The sequence below is a fragment of the Formica exsecta genome, unplaced genomic scaffold (genome assembly GCF_003651465.1).
Source record: "Formica exsecta isolate Colony F162 unplaced genomic scaffold, ASM365146v1 scaffold262, whole genome shotgun sequence".
Taxonomy (NCBI): domain Eukaryota; kingdom Metazoa; phylum Arthropoda; class Insecta; order Hymenoptera; family Formicidae; genus Formica; species Formica exsecta.
The window spans coordinates 60,659-81,784 of record NW_021849885.1 but is presented as its reverse complement, the minus strand read 5'-3'; the positions used below and the strand labels follow the sequence as shown (position 1 = coordinate 81,784).

The window sequence follows — 21,126 nt, the reverse complement described above, 5'->3', positions numbered from 1 at the left end:
AGCAGCATATATATAAAATTGATTATATTAATAAATAATAATATATAGAGAGAAAAAGAGTGAATATATTTTTTTACTAATTATAATCATTTAAGTTTATATTACGTGTGAAAGTAATATGCGCTATTAGAGTCAGAAAGGATTGCAAAGACTAAAATATCGCTCGTTACGCGCGAGATGCGAACAATGCAGCCATTTTCGAGATGAAATGAGAAAGATGGGCTCCTTGAAGAAAAAGTGATAGCATAAACAACGCGATGAATGTCTCGAGTGAAAAAGAGATTATCGCAGGTATGTTACAATCTCGTCGTGGGCGAGATAAAGAGGAAGCAACGCGAGAAAGTGAGGCGAGCGAAACAAGAAGCTACAAAATTGTTTGCCGGGGTACGGAAGGACAGACAGCCAAGCGCGACAGAGAAAACGAAACGCTTAGCAGGCGAGGATCTGATTTACTTGCTGCAGGTGGATGTAGATTTCCGCCGTCGTTGCTGCTCGTAGAAACCCGACGCCTCTGAAACACGACGTTGCAGGAAGCTCTCGAAATTTAGCGGTGTTACCCCGACGACTGGTTTGCCGAAATTTCACAATGCACGATGAAAATGTTCGTCTGTGAATAGAAAACGAGACGAACATTTTACATTTTTGTTTATTCCACAAAAGATTGAACTGTTACACTCTATTGATATAATATTGCACAGAAATATTAATAAAACCATTTTTTTTTAATTTCTCTTAAAATTGACTTGCAATATATTGATGATAGATTGTATACTCCATATAACATTAAATGCAATAATCAATCTGATTCTGAATCAATTAAAATCGTCTTTCAATGAATAAATATGACAAATATTGGTTTTTAATTGGGTTTAAAAAACCAACAAGATAGATCTTAAAAGTAATTTTTTTTTAAATAAATGCAAAATTAAAACTCATCTTTCTTTTAATATTTTCCCATTTTTATTCCTGTGGATAAAACAATAAAACTACGTAATTTCTCCATTTTACTATTCTACCATTTACTGTTTTCTAAATTTTACTTCGGGCAACAGCAAATATAGAAGGTGGTTATATACATTCTCTTTTTCGCAAAAACGGCGGTAAATGGAGCAAATGAATTTTGATCTTATCGGTGCGCGGTTATTCTGGATAAGAATAGTGCAGCTTTTATCTAGCTGAGTCTAGGAATTTTGAGAATCTCTAGTAACATCGGAATATGTAAAATCTGATGTTTATGAGACGCAGGCAATCGTGCAAAGAAGTAATTGGCACAAAGCTCTTTTTTAAGAAATATCGGATGTATTCAAGAGAAGTAAATTTACGAAAGCAGTTGAAATACAATTAATAGGAAATAATTTATTCACAATTTTTTTCCTTTCTTTTAAATCACTTATAAGTCTTTATAATTTTTTTTATATTTTTAGAATAATATTTCTTTTTTTTTTATCGATACGCTAACAATATATTAGTAATATTAATAAACTGAAAATTTGATCCAAATATTACTGCGAGAATACATTGGCTGAACTTTATTTAAAGAACACTATTTTGAACTTGCTGCTTGGTATCGAGATATACCGTTCTGGAGATCTCTCAAGAGTACCTTAGACCAAAGTGCACGATAAAAGCACTTCGGGCAAAAACTTAGCTTGTCATATCCTGAAGTCGAATGAAGGGAAAAGACATCCTGTAAGACATTGACTTAAAAATTTGCGAGCAAAACTCTTATAATGTCAAACACAACGAGAACTTCTTTCAGTAAAATAAGAGGTCTCAACCGACACACAATGAATAGTACAGTACATGAGGTTATCACGCTTTAAAAGAAACCTGAAGAAAGAAGTCACGTTATACACATATATCAACGTCATAAAAGAACACTTTAAACTCTTATTGAAATACTCCTGTTTGAATGCCGCATAAGATACTAGTATTGTATATATACCATCAAGTTATTGCATCTGAAATGCAATCCGCATTCAACAAAAGAAGCATAAAATGTACGAAATAGTATCTCTCTTCTGTGTAGAGTATATTATTCCATTATTACGTGAATTCTTTTAAGTGCTCTCATGTTACATTTAAGCTGTCTGTCTGAATTTAATCTCACGTTTATATGAAATATATTATTCAAATTAGACAAGTAATGAGTAACTTTTAGATTCTTAGAAAATATTCAATACATAGTCGGTAGGAGCTTTTAATTACAAGAATTATTTTATTTGAAAAGCAGAATAACTAATATATTCATTTATTATATAATTAAAATCAAGACATTTACCGATTTTTTAAATAATCTAAGAAGAATATTATTAATATTCCAATGTATTTGTGACAATCTGCGTAGTAGCGAGCGATATCTAATTCAATAAAAAAACAAACAGCCTTAAAAAGGAATATAAATATCAATTAGGCTCGCTAAATTAAGGCGAATTATTTTACGAATCAAGTTATCTTTATTTTCGTCTGAATGCAGTAAGAGTTAAATCTCTTAATTTAATTACCGGATATCGAAAGCTAAAAAAGTGAATGAGAGAAAGTTAAAAAGGCGCATACGCGAGAATTGTTCGCATCGCGTACATTTTTATGAATGAAATTAGCATACTCCATTTAGTCGCGCGCCTTTTCGTGCGCTTCACTCATGTATCGTTACTTTATTCGATTGCGTTAAAGTGTGAGTTACGATTCTCGGAGATAATACATCTTTTTTTTCTTTTGAGTATAGGTATTTGAATGCTGTGATTAAAAGCGGCATGAATTGTATTACGGCGCTCGCTTAAAAAAAGTAATAAAAAGATATAAAACAATTACATGAGAAATTACCTTTAATGAATAGTATGAACGCCAGTATTGCATTTAGTTGTTGAAAGCGTATAGATTTTACAAAATTTTTAGTAAATTATTTCACGTCATTCTGTCTCAAAACACTTAAACTGTAGAATAGCGATAGCGATATATCTCATAAAACTTCTTTATTTGATTTATCTAAGGATCTTTGAACAAATTCAAGACACTCTGACTATCTAACTAACAAAACATTTTACACAAATATACTTCCTTTTTGAGAGCGATTTGTTATTCGATATTATATTATTGTTTTAGTTACTGGAGCGTCTACGGGAGAGGCTGAGGACCCGCGGTGGAGCACGTATAGCACCCGAAAAACGAGTCGATCCTCATCGCCGCGATCCTGGCCGTCCTCGAGTCTGGAACATGCCGCGAGGGAAAGCAGACCCTCGAACGGCAAGCTCTCGGAAACTACACCTTGGAGCGTAGACAGATCGAACCCCGGAATTCGATCGGATCCGAATTTCCTAAGAACGGTGGTTGAGAGATCCGAGGAAGACGAGGACGAGAGGAAGATACGGCAGTCACAGGGGAGCAATGACATCGAGGACGCGAGGACTGCGCGCTATAACCCGTCCATCTCGTCCGTGAGCGACAAAATAAGCCAGACAGATCCGTCCAATCGGATTTCCATCGAGTCGTCGTCCCCGCAGTCATCGACGGTTGACTATCACCTCGCGAAAATTTCATCGGTTCCTGGAAGCTTTCATGACGTAATTCGTACCAAATCTCATAGCTAGTAGCGATTGTTCGAAAATTTGGTCGTGATTAAGGCTACAAATAATCCCAAATAATGTTAAACTAATGATTTTCTCATATATATATTTTTTATTTCAAAATCTGAGTTTTTGAATTAAATTAAAATTTTAAGTGCCAATAATCGCATCAATTATTCGAAATCTTTTACTGACAATTAAATAAGATAGAAAGAGCTCATAAAGATATTCGTACAAATTTTCAAATTTTTTACGAATCTCTGCTGGAATCAAATAAATCTACTTATAATATAATCATGGGTACATTAAACAATAAAATATCGGTGTTAGACTATATGTATAACATGGATTCCTTCACGCGATATCTCTCATCGTAACAACGACATAATAGTCGTAATTATTCAGCACCGCTTCCAATATCGTAATTCGAGCGATAACTATAATTTAGCATTGTCGAAATACCAATTGCCCGAAGCGAAATTGGACTTCCGTTTAATTAACGGTTTGATATCTTGGTATTAAGAGCTTATAGTCTATTGATCGTATAAATTTTCAATCTTGCGCAGCTCAAATTAACGCGACACGCACGCGGCGATAAAAACCGCCGTGAGAAGTTTTCAAAATTACTCGTAAAAGAGGAAAGATCTTTCACTAAATCACAAATTTTTTATTTGTTGAAACGCTGTTGTATACATTATGAAAGAGTCGTATACTGCTTCAGGCGTGACACGATGTTATAAATTTAAATGTGATTTTACAATGTGTACAGATAGTGGCGACGTCCGAGACGCGACTATTATCTAAGACGCTTTCGCGCGAGAACTTGAAAAATACGATACCGATGACGACCTCCATCGCGAAAGACATCATGATGCCACGACGTCAGATGAGACACGTTCCGGACAAATGCGACAAGTTTAAAATCGGAGAGCTAGCAAAGAGGGAATTTTATAGCCCGAATTATCCGGATCAATATCCAAACCTCACCGACTGTATTCGAGTTTTGGAAGGTAAGTGGTTTTGTTATAATATAAATAATTAAGTTTTTGAACTGAAAAATAACAAATAAAAATTGACAGGAAAAATAGAACCTTAATAATAATTTTGTCGATAATTGCAATAAGTAATATTTGTATAATAATAAATATTTTATTTGACCGCATAATAAATATGGAAAAGGAAAATAAAACATGATCTGCAATTAAAGCGAATTTTGTGTTTGCGAAGACACTATAATATTTGAATTAATCGTCGAAGATAAATAATTTAGCTGGCAATCGCGGTTTGTGTTAAACCGCCGCGTTTGCAACGCTGACTGGAATATCGTGAGTGCAATCACTTTTGCGGCGATGGTTCGATGATCAATAATCGATTCCCCACACGTACATATCGTATCTCTCCGAGAAATCGATTTTCAAGCTTCGAGGGAACTTTTACAAGATTGCCCGCGGTAAGAACACGCTAGCCAGATTTCACTTTACTGCCGCGCACCGTTCGCCGATAATGCGAAGAAAAAAGGCGAGCGTGTCAGAAAGGTGAACTCTTTCTAGACGAGGGGAACCTTTGATCCGCGATTCTCTCGTATCTCGGAGCAAATGTTTTGAACAAACATCATTTCATTTTGAGTAAAATCCTGGCTAAGTAAAGAGCGTTAGACGCGACTTATTTTTCGTGCATGGAACATATAATAGGGTGATCAGGGGTTATCACTGATGGTCTCCAAAATATAAACATAATATACTATGTACATTATTACAATCCACATCTCTATTACAAAATTTTGTCACAAAATGTGACATGTGCTATCTTATGTATGCTAGATTTTTTACTTATTATACTAACAATACTCATATAATATTAAATTATACATCGATAATTTATCTTGTCCAGTGACTTTATAATGATGGATCAAAATTTGCAGACATATTTTTACATTAATTTGTAACAAATGATGAACATGGAATACGATTTAATTTCTTGATAAAAATCTTTGTAAAATAGCTAACTATTAGATTGAAAGATACGGTACAACTGCAATTGTAGAACTAAACAAAGAAAACTCCATAAAACGATTCATTGAAAAATAACAATATTTATCTACAAATATTTTTTTAGTTTTTAAAAAAGAAGATGTCAGACACGATTTCAAACATGATATTTCTGAACAATACGCTACAATATTTTTCTTACTTAAGTCAAGTAATAATAAAAACATAAATGATAAGAAAAATATTTGGAATTATTTGAAATAATTTGTTTAGTTGATGATGGATTATGATGCATAAAGCTGATCGAGGAATAATGACAAACCGAATGGTAATGATTTTACCAAAATTACCTTCATCTATTATACATTTATTTTATATTGCAGAACTTAAGAAAGTTTAGTATGTTCTATCTCGTTTCATATGTATAAGTTCAATGTAGTTTGGTACCTCGAGCATAACTGAACTTTTTGCAAGGGTAAGAGAGGGGAAGAGGGTTGGAGTGATTGATACACTCTGGTGGTTCGATTCGTTGGCTAAGGATATCGCCAGAGGATAGTAAATTTTCTTAGACTGACTCGCAAAAGGAATAAAAAAAAATCCTGCAAAATGGAAAAAATATAGAAAAACTTTCTTTATTTTAATGATCATGGTTTTTTCTTTAATTAGAATAATTTTTTTTATTGATATCGATAAAATTTAATTAATAGGCTATTATGTTACTGACCTTTAAGAAATTTAGATTTTATACTATATTATCACGTTTCTTTCAATTACTAGTAATCGATACAACGATAGTCTTATAAATCGAGAATTGATAATTCGATCTTTATTTTATCCACCAACGTTTAATAAAATAATCAATGAAGCAATAAATAACACAAAAAGTATTAGTTATGATAAATTAAAAGTAACTCATTTCACATATATTCTTTTATTATATGTCGTTATTTTTTGCGCCAAGAAAAATAATACGGCAGCAAACGATTTCTCATTTTATGCTCGTATACTCTCGAACGTAGCGACGCGAGACGATCCTAGATAGAAAGTCGAGAAAAGGAAAAATTGGCAAACGTTCGCTGAAATCATAAATCTTCACGAATTCAACTGCTCTCCTTGTCCGTGGCTGCACGAGAGCAATATCTCGATAACGAATCGATGTATCTACGAACGAACGGAGAAGCTGCTCGCAGCTGCTCGACGAAAAATGTCTCTCCGTTTCGAGCTACACACGCGTGCAAAATTCAAGGGATTCAGAAGCTATTTTATATCTGTTGCCAATTATAGCAATTATATCTATTTATTTACAGAATGTTGATCTATCTATTTACAGAAATAAAATGTTATGAAATATTATTTGTACAGTATTATATATTGTTAGATTGATATTAAAAGAATCGATGTATAATAATTAATTATTCATAGGGTTTACAAATAAATTTTGCTAATGCATACAAATTTATCGATCTATCTTTTAATCCGGGATCTCGAAATGCGCCGGATTGGGCAATGGGCAGCAGCTGGCTCTTGTTTGAATTTGAGTCAGGGTCGACAGGGTTTACCGAGTCTTCACGTATACAAAAATAGTTACCGCGGATTACGGGTTCTCAACCAAATCTTGCAGATGCCGAAGTAGCACGCGCACATTATAAACTCTGTCGTACAAAGTCATAAAACTGGAGGAAATGATATTTAGGCGAGAAGAAATATATAATGAAACGGCAATATATTAAACTTTAAAAATATCGATGACGATTCAATAAACTGATACATATGTATCAGCTACTATGTTTTCTTCGTGTATAATAAATCCGTTTTCACATAATTTTCGGTTAAATTGCTCGTTTTAAATTTAATTTTACAATATGAAGAATTACAAATTATAAACGTTGTTCGAGAATGTGCTAAAAGCAATATCCGTGAATTTAATTACGATTTTTTCGCTAATGTTAAAATAGAATTAAAGTTTTGAGATTATATTTAATTATGGCATAATAAGACTTATAAACGATATAATATAATTTAAATAATATATACAGTACGTTCAACTGTGAAACATATAGATTAAAAATTTTTTATGGGGCTACGAGCTTAGCCCATGCGTTTCAGTTGAACGTACTTAATATAATAATTTTTACATGTCACACATACACACACATACATATATACTCTACGACACATTCATATGTCTATCGAGATGATTAAAATCGGCTTTTCGTCGCCCCGCTCTAAACTTGGTAACAAGCAAGAACTACTTGGCTCAAAGGGACTAAGAAGGTTTGTCATTGCATAACGACTATGATTGCGCTTAGAGGAGAGATTATAACGCATTAGATATCCTATGTGAATTATGTCATGTAATTATCTTAATGTCGATCGAGAGAGTTTCAAACTAGGGACAATCATTGCCACTGTATTTTCTGACATTTAGTATCGACGATTCTAATTATTGATAGTTAAACACTAACTTTAATATATTAACTGCAACAAGAAATATTGTATAATTGTCATATGCTGTTAATATAGAATTTAGTATAGAAGTTCGTTTAATCTGCAAAATCCTTTTAGCTATGAACTGTTCACAATGCATTTCACATTGTTTCTGAAATTTGCATAGATATTTCCATTTTGCAGTATCACATTAATTGCAATACTGCAGCAGAAATAAATACTGATATTTTTAAATAATTATTAATTCAGTAATTTCTGTGAATTAAAAATTATGAATGATTATTTTACTTGCAAATACTGCATCTGAATAAATAAAACATGAATGTATTTATGAATCAGTAACATTTCGTGCGTTGAATTACATAACACGTAATACAAATTTATCAGATTGTTGATAATTAAATTCTTTAGTTTGCTTAAGCAACTCCAATTGTCATGTTTTTTTGGCAGAATATTGTTTTTTTTCCAAAAACATAGCGTATAGTATAATATATAGTATGTAGTAATAATAATATAAAAAAGTATATAATACTAATAATCCTAAAAAAGTATATAAATTTTAATCCATCAAAATATCAACCCAGCATCTCGGGTCTTGTCTTTGGAATTTCCAAAATATGCGAGGTCTGTGCATTGTCTGGCAATTCGCAGTTGTCACTTGGTAGACTATTACTAAGGAACTTCTGCGGAATCTTGAGAAGGATCTTCGCTGCCACCATATACCGCACGTTGAAGCATTTCCCCGTTTCATGATTCATTTAATCGGTCTATCTCTCTCTGCAGAACTCCCCAACAATAATGCAATACATGTATTTTAAATTTTTGTTCTTACTTTAAGTAATTTAAACACATATTATAATAATATTTTTATTTAAATAATAGAATTTTACAAAGGATATGTTTGGCTAATTTCTCTAGATGTACAAATAATAATTTGCCGAAAAGTTTAGATTAATTATTTTATTTTTTTAATCAAATAAATAAATATTAATAAATGATGAAAATTGTCTACACTATATAGTTATATCGCAATTCTTTTCTTTTATGCCGCGTCTTTATCATTTATATATTATAAAGTTTAATTTCGTGCGTTGTGAAATAAAACTGCTCAATTACTATCATCCGTCATTTGTCAGATGGCATTGCTAGGACGAACACGTACAGCTCACGTGCATTACTATTATTTTGTTAGCATTCAGCTAGGTCCCAGGAACAATGGAGCCCAGCCATTACTAGTATTGACTGACTTCTTGACCCTAGAATCGAAACGAGATATCTTTAGTAACGATTGCTGGATGTGCCAGGATCCTGATTTGATCAGACATCCGACAATCTAAGAGACCACGATAAATGTGACCGAAATTCGGATGTAAGTCACATAAGATAAACTCTAAAATCGCTAAAAAAAATATATCTTAAGTTTTTTTAAAATTATTCTACCACTTTTCAACAATTTATTGAATTTTTATACTATTCAATTTTTAACGAGCATGTGTTATAAAAGAATAAAATCAAAATTAAATTTATTTGAGATTAATTAATGAATAATGAAGCTTTGTTTTAATTTTTCAAGAGATATTTATTCATACTAGCTTGAATATATTCATCATATTTATATATATTAAAATTTCCATATAATTCTAACTCTCGACTGCTGCTTTTCAAATTTTGCAGTCTCTCGTTGCATTCCTTATCGCGCGCAAAAGCAGCACTGCAGTTGCGCGACTGTTGTGACAGCTTGCTCTTTTTCTTGTGTGATGTTGTAAAATGATTCCAACCACAAAGGATTCGTTATCTCAATGACTGTCGCAAACGATGCTCGTTCGCGAAGCGCGCTCGCTCATGTAACGTCACACGATCAGCTAAAAAAGTGAATGAGAGAAAGTTAAAAAGGCGCATACGCGAGAATTGTTCGCATCGCGTACATTTTTATGAATGAAATTAGCATACTCCATTTAGTCGCGCGCCTTTTCGTGCGCTTCACTCATGTATCGTTACTTTATTCGATTGCGTTAAAGTGTGAGTTACGATTCTCGGAGATAATACATCTTTTTTTTCTTTTGAGTATAGGTATTTGAATGCTGTGATTAAAAGCGGCATGAATTGTATTACGGCGCTCGCTTAAAAAAAGTAATAAAAAGATATAAAACAATTACATGAGAAATTACCTTTAACGAATAGTATGAACGCCAGTATTGCATTTAGTTGTTGAAAGCGTATAGATTTTACAAAATTTTTAGTAAATTATTTCACGTCATTCTGTCTCAAAACACTTAAACTGTAGAATAGCGATAGCGATATATCTCATAAAACTTCTTTATTTGATTTATCTAAGGATCTTTGAACAAATTCAAGACACTCTGATTATCTAACTAACATTTTACACAAATATATTTCCTTTTTGAGAGCGATTTGTTATTCGATATTATATTATTGTTTTAGTTACTGGAGCGTCTACGGGAGAGGCTGAGGACCCGCGGTGGAGCACGTATAGCACCCGAAAAACGAGTCGATCCTCATCGCCGCGATCCTGGCCGTCCTCGAGTCTGGAACATGCCGCGAGGGAAAGCAGACCCTCGAACGGCAAGCTCTCGGAAACTACACCTTGGAGCGTAGACAGATCGAACCCCGGAATTCGATCGGATCCGAATTTCCTAAGAACGGTGGTTGAGAGATCCGAGGAAGACGAGGACGAGAGGAAGATACGGCAGTCACAGGGGAGCAATGACATCGAGGACGCGAGGACTGCGCGCTATAACCCGTCCATCTCGTCCGTGAGCGACAAAATAAGCCAGACAGATCCGTCCAATCGGATTTCCATCGAGTCGTCGTCCCCGCAGTCATCGACGGTTGACTATCACCTCGCGAAAATTTCATCGGTTCCTGGAAGCTTTCATGACGTAATTCGTACCAAATCTCATAGCTAGTAGCGATTGTTCGAAAATTTGGTCGTGATTAAGGCTACAAATAATCCCAAATAATGTTAAACTAATGATTTTCTCATATATATATTTTTTATTTCAAAATCTGAGTTTTTGAATTAAATTAAAATTTTAAGTGCCAATAATCGCATCAATTATTCGAAATCTTTTACTGACAATTAAATAAGATAGAAAGAGCTCATAAAGATATTCGTACAAATTTTCAAATTTTTTACGAATCTCTGCTGGAATCAAATAAATCTACTTATAATATAATCATGGGTACATTAAACAATAAAATATCGGTGTTAGACTATATGTATAACATGGATTCCTTCACGCGATATCTCTCATCGTAACAACGACATAATAGTCGTAATTATTCAGCACCGCTTCCAATATCGTAATTCGAGCGATAACTATAATTTAGCATTGTCGAAATACCAATTGCCCGAAGCGAAATTGGACTTCCGTTTAATTAACGGTTTGATATCTTGGTATTAAGAGCTTATAGTCTATTGATCGTATAAATTTTCAATCTTGCGCAGCTCAAATTAACGCGACACGCACGCGGCGATAAAAACCGCCGTGAGAAGTTTTCAAAATTACTCGTAAAAGAGGAAAGATCTTTCACTAAATCACAAATTTTTTATTTGTTGAAACGCTGTTGTATACATTATGAAAGAGTCGTATACTGCTTCAGGCGTGACACGATGTTATAAATTTAAATGTGATTTTACAATGTGTACAGATAGTGGCGACGTCCGAGACGCGACTATTATCTAAGACGCTTTCGCGCGAGAACTTGAAAAATACGATACCGATGACGACCTCCATCGCGAAAGACATCATGATGCCACGACGTCAGATGAGACACGTTCCGGACAAATGCGACAAGTTTAAAATCGGAGAGCTAGCAAAGAGGGAATTTTATAGCCCGAATTATCCGGATCAATATCCAAACCTCACCGACTGTATTCGAGTTTTGGAAGGTAAGTGGTTTTGTTATAATATAAATAATTAAGTTTTTGAACTGAAAAATAACAAATAAAAATTGACAGGAAAAATAGAACCTTAATAATAATTTTGTCGATAATTGCAATAAGTAATATTTGTATAATAATAAATATTTTATTTGACCGCATAATAAATATGGAAAAGGAAAATAAAACATGATCTGCAATTAAAGCGAATTTTGTGTTTGCGAAGACACTATAATATTTGAATTAATCGTCGAAGATAAATAATTTAGCTGGCAATCGCGGTTTGTGTTAAACCGCCGCGTTTGCAACGCTGACTGGAATATCGTGAGTGCAATCACTTTTGCGGCGATGGTTCGATGATCAATAATCGATTCCCCACACGTACATATCGTATCTCTCCGAGAAATCGATTTTCAAGCTTCGAGGGAACTTTTACAAGATTGCCCGCGGTAAGAACACGCTAGCCAGATTTCACTTTACTGCCGCGCACCGTTCGCCGATAATGCGAAGAAAAAAGGCGAGCGTGTCAGAAAGGTGAACTCTTTCTAGACGAGGGGAACCTTTGATCCGCGATTCTCTCGTATCTCGGAGCAAATGTTTTGAACAAACATCATTTCATTTTGAGTAAAATCCTGGCTAAGTAAAGAGCGTTAGACGCGACTTATTTTTCGTGCATGGAACATATAATAGGGTGATCAGGGGTTATCACTGATGGTCTCCAAAATATAAACATAATATACTATGTACATTATTACAATCCACATCTCTATTACAAAATTTTGTCACAAAATGTGACATGTGCTATCTTATGTATGCTAGATTTTTTACTTATTATACTAACAATACTCATATAATATTAAATCATACATCGATAATTTATCTTGTCCAGTGACTTTATAATGATGGATCAAAATTTGCAGACGTATTTTTACATTAATTTGTAACAAATGATGAACATGGAATACGATTTAATTTCTTGATAAAAATCTTTGTAAAATAGCTAACTATTAGATTGAAAGATACGGTACAACTGCAATTGTAGAACTAAACAAAGAAAACTCCATAAAACGATTCATTGAAAAATAACAATATTTATCTACAAATATTTTTTTAGTTTTTAAAAAAGAAGATGTCAGACACGATTTCAAACATGATATTTCTGAACAATACGCTACAATATTTTTCTTACTTAAGTCAAGTAATAATAAAAACATAAATGATAAGAAAAATATTTGGAATTATTTGAAATAATTTGTTTAGTTGATGATGGATTATGATGCATAAAGCTGATCGAGGAATAATGACAAACCGAATGGTAATGATTTTACCAAAATTACCTTCATCTATTATACATTTATTTTATATTGCAGAACTTAAGAAAGTTTAGTATGTTCTATCTCGTTTCATATGTATAAGTTCAATGTAGTTTGGTACCTCGAGCATAACTGAACTTTTTGCAAGGGTAAGAGAGGGGAAGAGGGTTGGAGTGATTGATACACTCTGGTGGTTCGATTCGTTGGCTAAGGATATCGCCAGAGGATAGTAAATTTTCTTAGACTGACTCGCAAAAGGAATAAAAAAAAATCCTGCAAAATGGAAAAAATATAGAAAAACTTTCTTTATTTTAATGATCATGGTTTTTTCTTTAATTAGAATAATTTTTTTTATTGATATCGATAAAATTTAATTAATAGGCTATTATGTTACTGACCTTTAAGAAATTTAGATTTTATACTATATTATCACGTTTCTTTCAATTACTAGTAATCGATACAACGATAGTCTTATAAATCGAGAATTGATAATTCGATCTTTATTTTATCCACCAACGTTTAATAAAATAATCAATGAAGCAATAAATAACACAAAAAGTATTAGTTATGATAAATTAAAAGTAACTCATTTCACATATATTCTTTTATTATATGTCGTTATTTTTTGCGCCAAGAAAAATAATACGGCAGCAAACGATTTCTCATTTTATGCTCGTATACTCTCGAACGTAGCGACGCGAGACGATCCTAGATAGAAAGTCGAGAAAAGGAAAAATTGGCAAACGTTCGCTGAAATCATAAATCTTCACGAATTCAACTGCTCTCCTTGTCCGTGGCTGCACGAGAGCAATATCTCGATAACGAATCGATGTATCTACGAACGAACGGAGAAGCTGCTCGCAGCTGCTCGACGAAAAATGTCTCTCCGTTTCGAGCTACACACGCGTGCAAAATTCAAGGGATTCAGAAGCTATTTTATATCTGTTGCCAATTATAGCAATTATATCTATTTATTTACAGAATGTTGATCTATCTATTTACAGAAATAAAATGTTATGAAATATTATTTGTACAGTATTATATATTGTTAGATTGATATTAAAAGAATCGATGTATAATAATTAATTATTCATAGGGTTTACAAATAAATTTTGCTAATGCATACAAATTTATCGATCTATCTTTTAATCCGGGATCTCGAAATGCGCCGGATTGGGCAATGGGCAGCAGCTGGCTCTTGTTTGAATTTGAGTCAGGGTCGACAGGGTTTACCGAGTCTTCACGTATACAAAAATAGTTACCGCGGATTACGGGTTCTCAACCAAATCTTGCAGATGCCGAAGTAGCACGCGCACATTATAAACTCTGTCGTACAAAGTCATAAAACTGGAGGAAATGATATTTAGGCGAGAAGAAATATATAATGAAACGGCAATATATTAAACTTTAAAAATATCGATGACGATTCAATAAACTGATACATATGTATCAGCTACTATGTTTTCTTCGTGTATAATAAATCCGTTTTCACATAATTTTCGGTTAAATTGCTCGTTTTAAATTTAATTTTACAATATGAAGAATTACAAATTATAAACGTTGTTCGAGAATGTGCTAAAAGCAATATCCGTGAATTTAATTACGATTTTTTCGCTAATGTTAAAATAGAATTAAAGTTTTGAGATTATATTTAATTATGGCATAATAAGACTTATAAACGATATAATATAATTTAAATAATATATACAGTACGTTCAACTGTGAAACATATAGATTAAAAATTTTTTATGGGGCTACGAGCTTAGCCCATGCGTTTCAGTTGAACGTACTTAATATAATAATTTTTACATGTCACACATACACACACATACATATATACTCTACGACACATTCATATGTCTATCGAGATGATTAAAATCGGCTTTTCGTCACCCCGCTCTAAACTTGGTAACAAGCAAGAACTACAATTGGCTCAAAGGGACTCGTTTGTCATTGCATAACGACTATGATTGCGCTTAGAGGAGAGATTATAACGCATTAGATATCCTATGTGAATTATGTCATGTAATTATCTTAATGTCGATCGAGAGAGTTTCAAACTAGGGACAATCATTGCCACTGTATTTTCTGACATTTAGTATCGACGATTCTAATTATTGATAGTTAAACACTAACTTTAATATATTAACTGCAACAAGAAATATTGTATAATTGTCATATGCTGTTAATATAGAATTTAGTATAGAAGTTCGTTTAATCTGCAAAATCCTTTTAGCTATGAACTGTTCACAATGCATTTCACATTGTTTCTGAAATTTGCATAGATATTTCCATTTTGCAGTATCACATTAATTGCAATACTGCAGCAGAAATAAATACTGATATTTTTAAATAATTATTAATTCAGTAATTTCTGTGAATTAAAAATTATGAATGATTATTTTACTTGCAAATACTGCATCTGAATAAATAAAACATGAATGTATTTATGAATCAGTAACATTTCGTGCGTTGAATTACATAACACGTAATACAAATTTATCAGATTGTTGATAATTAAATTCTTTAGTTTGCTTAAGCAACTCCAATTGTCATGTTTTTTTTGGCAGAATATTGTTTTTTTTCCAAAAACATAGCGTATAGTATAATATATAGTATGTAGTAATAATAATATAAAAAAGTATATAATACTAATAATCCTAAAAAAGTATATAAATTTTAATCCATCAAAATATCAACCCAGCATCTCGGGTCTTGTCTTTGGAATTTCCAAAATATGCGAGGTCTGTGCATTGTCTGGCAATTCGCAGTTGTCACTTGGTAGACTATTACTAAGGAACTTCTGCGGAATCTTGAGAAGGATCTTCGCTGCCACCATATACCGCACGTTGAAGCATTTCCCCGTTTCATGATTCATTTAATCGGTCTATCTCTCTCTGCAGAACTCCCCAACAATAATGCAATACATGTATTTTAAATTTTTGTTCTTACTTTAAGTAATTTAAACACATATTATAATAATATTTTTATTTAAATAATAGAATTTTACAAAGGATATGTTTGGCTAATTTCTCTAGATGTACAAATAATAATTTGCCGAAAAGTTTAGATTAATTATTTTATTTTTTTAATCAAATAAATAAATATTAATAAATGATGAAAATTGTCTACACTATATAGTTATATCGCAATTCTTTTCTTTTATGCCGCGTCTTTATCATTTATATATTATAAAGTTTAATTTCGTGCGTTGTGAAATAAAACTGCTCAATTACTATCATCCGTCATTTGTCAGATGGCATTGCTAGGACGAACACGTACAGCTCACGTGCATTACTATTATTTTGTTAGCATTCAGCTAGGTCCCAGGAACAATGGAGCCCAGCCATTACTAGTATTGACTGACTTCTTGACCCTAGAATCGAAACGAGATATCTTTAGTAACGATTGCTGGATGTGCCAGGATCCTGATTTGATCAGACATCCGACAATCTAAGAGACCACGATAAATGTGACCGAAATTCGGATGTAAGTCACATAAGATAAACTCTAAAATCGCTAAAAAAAATATATCTTAAGTTTTTTTAAAATTATTCTACCACTTTTCAACAATTTATTGAATTTTTATACTATTCAATTTTTAACGAGCATGTGTTATAAAAGAATAAAATCAAAATTAAATTTATTTGAGATTAATTAATGAATAATGAAGCTTTGTTTTAATTTTTCAAGAGATATTTATTCATACTAGCTTGAATATATTCATCATATTTATATATATTAAAATTTCCATATAATTCTAACTCTCGACTGCTGCTTTTCAAATTTTGCAGTCTCTCGTTGCATTCCTTATCGCGCGCAAAAGCAGCACTGCAGTTGCGCGACTGTTGTGACAGCTTGCTCTTTTTCTTGTGTGATGTTGTAAAATGATTCCAACCACAAAGGATTCGTTATCTCAATGACTGTCGCAAACGATGCTCGTTCGCGAAGCGCGCTCGCTCATGTAACGTCACACGATCCTCTTACCATGGCGCGAACTCTCGAATGGCATTTCGAATTTCAGTCTGACTAGAACGAGCGAAAGAAATGTCGATATTTTCGCGATTTTGAAGCGGGCATCGCAAAATAATTTGTCGTGAAGGCTTTTTTTTGCTGCGTTTTAACGGTACGCTAAGAGAGATAGCTCGACGCGAAAATTTATCTGAGAGAGATACGCAAATCGCGAGGACGGAACGGATTGTAACTTCCATTACGCAAACTTACCATTGTCCCAAAATTCGGCGTGATTGATCGAAGCGATGCAATGGTCCGCCGCGCCCTATTTGACGTATTGTAGATATTATCGAGGGTCGCAATTGCTCCGGTTGTTGCTGTGTTGACTACGCTCGATGATATCGAGCAGATATGTAAATTGAACGTTTGCACTGTAAACGAAAGCAACGGCAAGATTGAAAGACACATCGCCGCAATAATATTTCTGCGGTGAACGAAAAGCCAAGAGTGGGAAACAGATCAATTTACACGTCGCTTCGACGCAGCTTGTACGTCACATTTCATATATTTTTTTTTTATGAAAGATACATTTTCATCTCTGTCAGTTTTATTAATTGTTATACATGCACAAATGCACGAATTGTTTCCGGTATTTTCGACGCGCGCCATTTATATCGAGATCGCGACGTCGTGATCAATTTTACGTTCAAATTTCGACACGATATCCAGACTATTCCGGGTTTCACTTCTGTATTTACTTCTTAAAATAACAATATCGCCGTCGGTGTTTGTGAACATAGATACCGATTATATTCCAGTTGAAATGCCGGATTAAAATCAACAACGAAAAAATGAAAATATTTTTCAGTTTTCAGAACGATTTTAAGAAACTTACTTATATTTATACGCTAGATTTAAAGTAAAGAAGTTGGAATTGGAACGAATTTAAAAAAGCATTGACCGTAACGCGGTCTTTTTTGTATATTTACCTCCATATATTTATTTTAATAACGACGCTAAAATAACGTATACTGGTGCGTTCAAAAATATGAAGTTATCGCAGGAAATCAAACCGTGAATGGAAAACGGAGTCGTAGCATCCCGGCGCAATGGCTTTTATATATATATAATGATATTAAAAACTTTACATATACCAGTGCGCTTCTCGAATATACATCGATAAAATAATCTAACTGGCTAGCCGCTCAAACATATTCATATATATGTATATTACTATCACATACAGCAAGAGCTTTTTGCCTTTTAAATATTTTATTCGACGAAACAATATTTTCTACCATTAATTCCACGGAACACGGTACGCACTATATAGAGTAAATATCGTAAAATATTCTACGCTGCGTACAGATGATTAGCTTTTCAATCAGTGGTTGTTTGAGTGCCAGAAAGAAAATATCTTCACCAAAAAGTTCATCAAAAGCCTGAAATAGTTTTAATGAGTTATGATAAGCCAACTTTTTTATTAACGCAGTTTCCGTATTTACCTAATTTGATAGAAAGATTACACGAAATATTAAAAGAGCTTTTGACTCGAAATATGACACTAAACGACTCGAATCAACATAATCAATTAGATTCAGACATTTTTAATCTTTATCAATTTTGTAAATTTTATATATTTTAAAAGCTAGATTATTCTCGAATAACTATTATATATAATTATATATATTATTTAAAGTACTTATGTTATCATAAGTACTTTAAATGAATGATTTAACGACCGAGAAATAATACTTGAATTTTATTAAAATATAGTTGCGGTTTCTCAAACCAGACTAAATATCGCGGGAGCTATCAAGAAACTTATGAACTGTCAGTTAATATCTTAACGGAATTCCTAGCGTCTCCGATTATCTTCTCGAGACTCAAGTACGTTGTAGTATTCCTCTAGCTCTCGAAACCTACCCTCTAGCTAGCTGGAGTGGTAGCCAGCCTCCAGGCATTTCCAGTTAAATCATTTGCCATTGAATCTCACTTCACTGACACTCTCTGATGATTAATACCGGTTGCATCGGCCACATCGAGAGTTTGCAAGATGGAAGATTATTCATGTCAGACACAATGAGAGAGAGAGAGAGAGAGAGAGAAAGAGAGAGAGTTAGAATGCTTATAGGTTTGCAATCCGAATTCACTTAAAGTGATTTACTTTAAAAATTCTCAATTAAAATACTTGACGATAGACAGACCAGCCAACATAAGTGCAAACAAAAATATCGATCAATAAGTATCAGAGATAATTTTATTAGTATTGATTAACACAAATCATTTAATAATAACAAAAAATTAATGATAAAGAAATAATAATTATTTTAAAATATATGTATTACGTCATGTAAAAAGTAAATATAATTTTTGTATTAAAAAGATGTGTGTATATGTATTGGATTACAATATTTTATTTTAGAAAATATAAAAATAATTGCATTCGATTTTTAAATTCATTATAGTACACATATTTTCTCATAAAATCTCAATTTTTATTTAAATTTTAATCTTATTACTTATTTTATAAATAGCAAGTTATTTATTTAATAAGTATCTTTTTCAAAGTTTTAATAGTTGGATTTAGTGAAAGTCTCACTTTGCATCAGCCAACTTACACTAGATAATAATGATTACAAAAACAAATAAATACATGATTGTTACATTGGAAACTTTTTAATTACTTATTTTCGTAATTTAATTGTCAATTGTTGTTTAAGAATTAAGCGCGTGACCAGAATCTACAAATAACATTGTTTCGAATTTGCAGAGATGGGATTACTGTAAATGTCGAAAGTTTTCACTGAAACCGTAACTTTTCAGATACAAAGAGATATAGAGAGAGATTTAGTATTGCAGTATACAGCAAATACTCCGAGGAATGAACGTCAAATTCATTGATCCGATTGCTCACGCAACTCGTTGGTGATAACTTTCCATGTGTAAGAAATTTATAAGTTTTAATCTCTTTGTTCATCAAAAAAAACAAGTAGAGTTGTGCAAATTAGAAACTTGCACATTGCTTCCTCATCATTTTATCTTACAATGCTTAAGCTGCTTTAAGCATGCGGATTTTTCAATTTTTGCTTCCTCATAGAGGAAGCTTTAATAGCATAGAGCGAAATAAAAATTAAAATGAATTCTTTCACCAATCCTCACTAAATTTAATAGTTGTACAATATATTGCGTACATACATCATACACACATACACACATACATATATACATACATACATACAGACATTTTTTAGGAATATGATTTTCCGACGTTTTGAAACATTCTAAACACACTGGCATAGAAAACTCGAAAAAAAATTTTGTCACGAAAACAAAGCTTCCTCTATGAGGAAGCAAAAATTCAGTAAAAATACATTCGAATATAAAATATATTTAAATAATTTTTTTCTTTAATTGCCAACTCTAAAAATGTAATATGTCTACTTTTTTGTTATCTTTATATTGGGAATTACATATTTATTTTGTTACATATTTTGAGAAAAATTGTGATATCAAATTGTATTTATAACGACATTTTGAGAAAAGCCCACTTATAATATATATAATATTTCGATTCGACGTTTCCAAAAGTTCAGAAGAGATGAGTGTCGATTCTATGTAAACATGTCAAAATTCGTACCAGATATTGCTCGACATTCGTTTCCTATGAAATATCACGTGTTTCGGCGATCTTACGTTTTCCTATATCGTACTTTTCGAGATGTCCTTTTCATGTAATATCTTATGACATGGCACGAGTAAATATTGATCTTCCATTAGTTCTGGCGTGTACAGCAGCAAAGTGTCTACTCGCTCTAGGAAGCCCATTTCCTAATTACGAACTTGTATACGGGATTCTATTATGTAATTTAGGACAAGAGCCAGCTAGTATATTGTCCGCGATACTCAAAAGTACTTGTCTTCAGCTCTTATAAAATATATTATCAATCATATAT

General features: G+C 32.7%; 1 protein-coding gene across 1 annotated transcript in view; it reads left to right on the top strand.

Moving 5' to 3' along the window:
- The first annotated feature begins 261 nt into the window (after positions 1–261).
- Positions 262–21,126, top strand: part of LOC115236911 — a 60,817-nt gene continuing 39,952 nt past the window's right edge. The window contains exons 1-5 of the mRNA XM_029809643.1: positions 262–468; positions 3,069–3,560; positions 4,333–4,573; positions 10,442–10,899; positions 11,672–11,912. Coding sequence (XP_029665503.1) covers positions 262–468; positions 3,069–3,560; positions 4,333–4,573; positions 10,442–10,899; positions 11,672–11,912 — 1,639 coding nt within the window. The remainder of the gene's footprint in view (positions 469–3,068; positions 3,561–4,332; positions 4,574–10,441; positions 10,900–11,671; positions 11,913–21,126) is intronic.